The sequence below is a fragment of the Bactrocera latifrons genome, unplaced genomic scaffold (genome assembly GCF_001853355.1).
Source record: "Bactrocera latifrons isolate USDA-ARS-PBARC rearing strain unplaced genomic scaffold, ASM185335v1 scaffold_54, whole genome shotgun sequence".
Taxonomy (NCBI): domain Eukaryota; kingdom Metazoa; phylum Arthropoda; class Insecta; order Diptera; family Tephritidae; genus Bactrocera; species Bactrocera latifrons.
In genome coordinates, this window is record NW_017537201.1 from 701,369 (window position 1) to 707,825 (window position 6,457).

Consider the following 6,457-nt stretch of genomic DNA (forward strand, 5'->3'; position numbering starts at 1 on the left):
TTTTTTTTTTTTATTTTTTAAATTAATTAATTTTTTTAATTAAATTAATTTTTCAATTAATTAATTTTTTAAATTATTTATTCCACAGAACTTTTAAACACACTTTATGCACTGAAGTGCAATATTCCTCCTTTTCTTCACACTAACCATTTTAATTGTGGCTCCGTTAACGGCTGGCTACACTTAACTCAATCAAGTGTCTTGAACTAATAACACACTTCCGTTCGCCAGCTTATTTATACAAAATTTCACCGGTCATCTGTCCGTTTATTTGCATGCAAATAGTCAAACGCATAAGTTCTCCAAGAACTATGTAGATATTATGCTAATTTACCACAAATTCTGGATCCTGTACTAGCATTCAGCTCGTTTCATAAATAACTCGTAAAAAAGTAATCATCCCAAACACACACACATACAAATATATATAAAATTGATACGCTTGCAAGAGAACGATGAAAAAAGTCTTTAATTTCAAATTGACGCCGAAAATATAAACAATAACATTAAAAAGGCTAAAACTCTATTAATCACTAGTGAGTGCTTTTGTACTAGAGCGTTGTGGTTTGATGGCAACGCATGCGTCACGCCGGCGGGTTTGCTGGTAGGTTATGGATAAACCACATTTTAATTTGCGAAAACTTTTATTAGTTATTTCTAAAAAAATAGATTTAAATATATTATAGACCTGATTTATGCCTTTTTTGACTATCTTTTATCATTTTTTTTTGTGTGTTTTCGCATTATCTTCTTTGAATTTTTAAATGGAATAAAATTAGTGGTCAAACTCTATTTATATTTTGTATGAAGATCATTGCGAATACAGCTTTGCAGACAAATATTAGAAGTGGATTACGCAAATATACCGTGCAACACAAGCTTTGCTCCCAGTCTTCAGTTGGCGTTCGGTGTTAAATGTCTTCGAGGAAAGTTAAGAAAAACCGTTGGATTCGTCTTCATCGAAGCTAGAATACCCTCACTGGTACATAAAAGGATGTAAAAAGATTTTTTTTTTGATTTTGATAGGTAAGTTTGTAAGGGCACAATATGTTATAGTAGACAGATCTGAATGATATATGCGGAGCTTGTGGCACCGGTTTTGACCAAAATCTCTGCCAAACGATACCTGAGCAAGACAAACAATTTTCCAAGCAAGGACTAGAGTTTCATCCGCCAGCTGTACGATAACTATATGCTATATATCTGTATATATACATACATATATATTTATGATGGTTCAATATCCGCGATTTCGCCAAATAAGCAAAAAGATAAAGCAAAATTTAAGTTGGATCTCTCAAAAAATGAGGGCTTAGTTCGTGTATATACAGACAGACCGGCATGGCTAAATCGACTTATTTACGTACATATATATACATATCTACGGAAGGAAGGAAGGAATTCGAAGTGCACCATCCCTCGGTAATCGAATAAATCTGTCAATATAACTTTGATTGATCGGTTTTGGTTTCGACTCATCTTTGCCATGACATACGGTCGATTCATCGCCTGTTTACGGGCCATAAGCATAGATAGCCAACACTCATCGTCAGTAATAATACCTTTCATGATATTATGGTAGTCGGAAAGCATTGTTTTAAATACTATAACTCGACGCTATTTTTCGAAAGAATTGAGTGGTTTTGATACCAATCGTGCTTTCACTTCTCTTTAGCCCAAAATATATTTCAAAATTGTTTTTACTGATCCTTCCGATATTCCAATGATGGCAATCTCTCTCTCTCTCTGACTGTTAAACGATTCTCATTCAGTAATTCCTTTATTTTTTTGACGGGTTGATGTTGATGGTCGTTCTGGACGTAGTTCGCCGGCAATGAATAATTTCGATTCGAATAATTTGTATCAATCAAAACACTTGCTCGCGACAAAAAATTATCACCAAAGACCTTTTCCAACATTCTGAAAGTTACGGCATCAGAAATTAGATTCCGTACACAAAATTGAATAGAACTTTTTTGTTGAATAAGTCTTACCATTTTCTGCAATGCTTTACGTATGCTCTTCATACATTTTGTAATTTTCGCCTTTCAGAACAGTGTCAAAATTTTTAATTGCCCATTGGAGCTAAAGATTCGTCTATTTTAAATATATATTATTTCTCCTTAACGGCATTTCTTCTTGAGTAGACTGCAGAACTGATAATTAAAACAGTTATGATTTCCCATTCTGTTTGGGAATTATTTAATATCAACCTCCAATTACTTCGAATTGTAAATGGTTTTGGGTTTCAAAACAGTAAATCATGAATTTAGTACTGATATTATAAGATAGAATATACATATATAGTTTATTATTACCTTCTTCAGCAACAGTCCCATATAATCTACAGTTTCAATATTGTTGCTGAAGTTAACTTCCTCTCAGGAAATCGTAGAGTACGTTTTAGAACGGAAATTATTGTCGTAACAATCATCCACTTGTGCTCGCTTTTCGTCGAATGGTTGAAAATTTCGAGCGTACATTTCCTTTATACAATGTTTCAAGTGCCAATTAGACAAAGAACCGGCAGCCAAGTATTGCGTAGGACCGCAATTTTTAGATTCCAAGGCATTCTCAAGAATTGGCACTGTCTGAAACTACATGGTGGATTTTGAGAAAGGATTTGGGCTTGCAGCCGTTTAAAATTGTTCTGACTTATGAACTGAAGTCATTGGGCCACATTAAACGTTGTGAATTTGGTGATTTTGCCTTGGAACAACTTGACAACCATAACGATTTATTTAAGAAAATTCGATTCTGGTCCGCAGAAAATCTACAAATTATTCATGAAAAATCATTCACTTAGATTAACAGTTTGAGGTGGTTTTTGGTCTGGTGGAATCATCGGTCCGTACTTCTTCTGAAACTGTGAACGAAGACCGTTCCGATGATAACCAACTTTTTATGGCGGCAATTGAAAGAAATTGATCTTGACAACATATTGTGCCAACAAAAGGGGGTTGCATGCCATACTGCACGTGTAACAATCGAAATATTGCGCGAAAATTCAGTAGAACCTTTTTCAAGAAGTTGGAAGGACCAGGGGGAGAAGGACCTTACTACGCTTGGAATATCCAATTGGCGCGACGTAGCGAAAAGAAGAAACGACTGGCGCGCTGTTGTTAACTCGGCTATAATCCCGTAAGCGGTATCTACGCCAATTAAGAAGAAGAAGATTTCAAGAAATTGTAGCATTATATGACCAAGAAGTAGTGATTTAAACTTCTTGAGGTGTTTTTTGAAGTCTTTGGTATTTAGCAATAAACCAGACTCTCTTAAGCCTTTAAAAGTCAATATTAAACAAAGTATTCATGACAAACTTCTTGATTTAGTGAAAAGGGTACTAATTATAGTGGATTCATTGAATTCGTTACTGAAAAATAACAGCTTAAAGTTAATAACATACGGTGAATGTGGATTAGGCAAGTCAACTGAGTCATGAGAACTCTATTACCGACGCTAAGAACACAAATATGAAATGAAACCAGAGGTAATCGAAGAAATATAATCATTTCTTACGCCTGTGCCTAGTGCTGTGGTTCACGAGGAGAGGTTTGAATATCATACGATGTAGCCCATTTGAAACCGATTTGATGAGTTGAAAGTTCATAAATTTTTCACAGACAAATACAGCTCTAACATTGAAATATTTTCTATCAAATATTAACTGATCTTCTCTTTTGAAATCGAAACCCAGTGTTAGTAGAAAGGCTTGCATTCCTTATCTGCCTTCGAATATTTCAATGAAAACTCTTTGCAGCACAGTGTAATCACCAACAAACATATAAAATTTAGGAGCAGCGTTTGATGTCTGCGAATTTCGTGTTGTCATATCAGGAGTGCGACTCGCAAGTTCATTATGAGCTAAAGATATTATTATCCGGTAAATTTGCACCAATTAGTTGATTGTCTAGTTTCCGAAAAAAGTGGAAAGTGCTGTTCTACTTGCTGCCGTTTCAATTTCAGCTATTCAAGTATGCATTTTAGATGCCGATTATGCAGATGCGATCGCTTAAACTGGAATATTTTCACCTACTAGCGCGGCGATAACAAGTGAATGGTATTGGAGAAATTGAAGTATTGAGATATTGATAGTGAATGCATGCTGAGCTGGTGGTGGCTGCCAAGCCGCTTGTGCGGGGAAAGTCAAAGGTTTGACAGCTATTTATTTATAAATAATATATAAGGAAAATAAAAAAGTGCAATTCACTCATTCAGGTTTTAGTTGAGTGTACAATTTTTTTTTTAGGTTAGTTTAGAGTTTAGTGTATTCACAGCTCGATAGTTATACAGGTGTTTGAGGCTACGGTGGATGTTTGGTAGAGCTTTTTCAGCTCTTGGTGCTGTGATAACTGATGTTGTAGGTCTATCTACAGAAGCTTCTTGCAGTTCTAGGATTAGTCTGTAGTGCTGGGAGTTTCAGGTTAAGGCTATCTTTGGTTAAAGCTAAGGCCATCTAAGGTTAGTTTTGAGAATAGGTGGCTAAGAACTATTTTCTTCGACCTTAAAAGATTGGCAATTATTGGTATTCGAACCCACGAACGACAAAGTTACAGTGATGAACTCAACACACTCGGTCAACTCGTTCGTTGCTGCGTTAGTGCTAGCATCTCCGATCATTATACACGCACACCTGGATTGGATTTTGGAAATTTATTTATGCTATAAATCATACCGCCGAGGTATTGTTAACCCTAACTAAAGCTGGAATCGTTCATAATTAATCAAAAAAACAAAATATTAGTATTTTTTTATATACATATGTAAATATATGTGTGAATATTATTAACGCGATAAGTTTTTATTTACAAATGAGGTAATAACAGTAGTAAGCAAAATTATTATGGTACAATAAATTGACAGCATGGCGCTGACATCATGGCAATAAGATGCTATAAAAAGCTATTAAGATGATTAAATGCAAATTCGAATACTAAAAACTACGAAAACGAGTAGCAACAACAGCTATCCGCTACTTTCCATCGGCTTTACAGTTTATTTTATTTTTCTGTACACGTAACCGCCATTGCTGGCGTATTCGGTGCCAGAGTCTTGATTGTTGACTTCCGGCGCCGTGGCATGTGACGAGGTGTGAAAGCTTTGACCAGCTTGTGGAGTCAATGCTGGAGCAGAGGCAGTTTCGTATTGAGGCGCTTGGCTTTGAGAATTACTCCCTGATTGGTAGCCTGAAGACGTTTTTTCGACGGTTTGTCTCACAACAGCGCCACCTGAATGGCTGTTTGTGCGGACTGCAGCTGGTGCTGGTGTTGGAGCTGAGTACCTCTTTGTTGCTGGTGGCAAGTATTCCTGGCTAACTGAAGGGTACTGTGGAGCTGGCGCTGAGTAAGACTGTGGAGCAGGAGCAGAGTATGTAGGAGCTGCAGGAGCTGAGTAAGAGGGACCCGCTTGTGCGGAATAAGAAGGAGCTAGTGGTGCCGAGTGAGAGGGAGCTGCTGGAGCTGAGTAAGAGGGAGCTGCTGGAGCCGAGTAAGATGGATTTGATAATGGAGCAGAATAAGAAGGCGCTGCTGGCACTTGGTAAGATGGGGCAGCTGGTGCGATAGCCGGTGGTAGATATTCATTGTTAACTGGAGCTGGAGAGGGATACGACTGTTGTGCCGCGACTGGGAATGAAGCTGTGTAAGTCTGTTGATTGACTACGGCTTGCGCTGGACCAGCATGGGATTGTTGCACTTGGACTGGAGCTGTAACTGAAGCTGGAGCTGGTGCAGGGGCCGAATAAGACTGATGACCAACAGGAGTTGGAGCGGGTTCCGGTGCTAACACAGCTTGTTTCACTGGAGCTGGTGGGAGGTATTCATTGCTAACAGGAGTTGGAGCTGGGGCAGAGTAGGACTCTTGAGCCGGCGTCGAGTGTGATTGTTGAACAGGACCTTGAAGAGGTGAGGAATGGTCTCGGCTACCCTCTGCTGGGGTGAAAAGTGGTTGTTTTTCAGGTGCAGGGGGTAAGTATTGCTGATGTACTGGCGCTGGGGCAGGAGCCGAGCCCGACTGTTGAGCTGGCGCGGAGTACGATTGTTGAGCAGGAGCCAAGTAAGATTGCTGAGGCGGAGCCGAGTAAGATTGTTGGGGTGGTGAATACTCAGGAGCAGGGGCTGCATCTGGAGCTTCGTAAGACTGCTGGTTTGGAGTTGGAACTGTAGCAACACTTTCGCCTTGATAACCTGAGGAAGTTTGTACTACGGATTGACTTAAATTATCTCGATCAGATAGATTGTGTCCATGCTCATGTACTGTCTCTCTTGGACCTTCCTGTTGTGGAGCTGAAAAAGTTTGTGGTGCTGGGGCTGGGGCTGGTGCTGATGCAGGTGGAAGGTATTCGTTTGAAACTTGTGGCGCCGAATCATAATTCTGCTGGGCAGGTGCAGAGTAAAATTGCTGAACAGGTGCAGCGTAGGATTGCTGTCCTGGGGGGTTGTAGCTGCCTGGCTGTGGA

General features: G+C 39.0%; 2 protein-coding genes across 2 annotated transcripts in view; both read right to left on the reverse strand.

Annotated features, from left to right (window-relative positions):
* Window positions 1–271, reverse strand: part of LOC108974198 (endochitinase A-like) — a 9,448-nt gene extending 9,177 nt beyond the window's left edge. Inside the window, exon 1 of the mRNA XM_018941900.1 lies at window positions 148–271. Coding sequence (XP_018797445.1) covers window positions 148–150 — 3 coding nt within the window. The 5' untranslated portion in view covers window positions 151–271. The remainder of the gene's footprint in view (window positions 1–147) is intronic.
* A 4,469-nt stretch (window positions 272–4,740) lies between these two features.
* The window catches only part of LOC108974244 (extensin-like), a gene marked incomplete in the record, with an annotated part of 5,517 nt that continues 3,800 nt past the window's right edge, over window positions 4,741–6,457 (reverse strand). Inside the window, 1 exon segment of the mRNA XM_018941954.1 lies at window positions 4,741–6,447. Coding sequence (XP_018797499.1) covers window positions 4,996–6,447 — 1,452 coding nt within the window.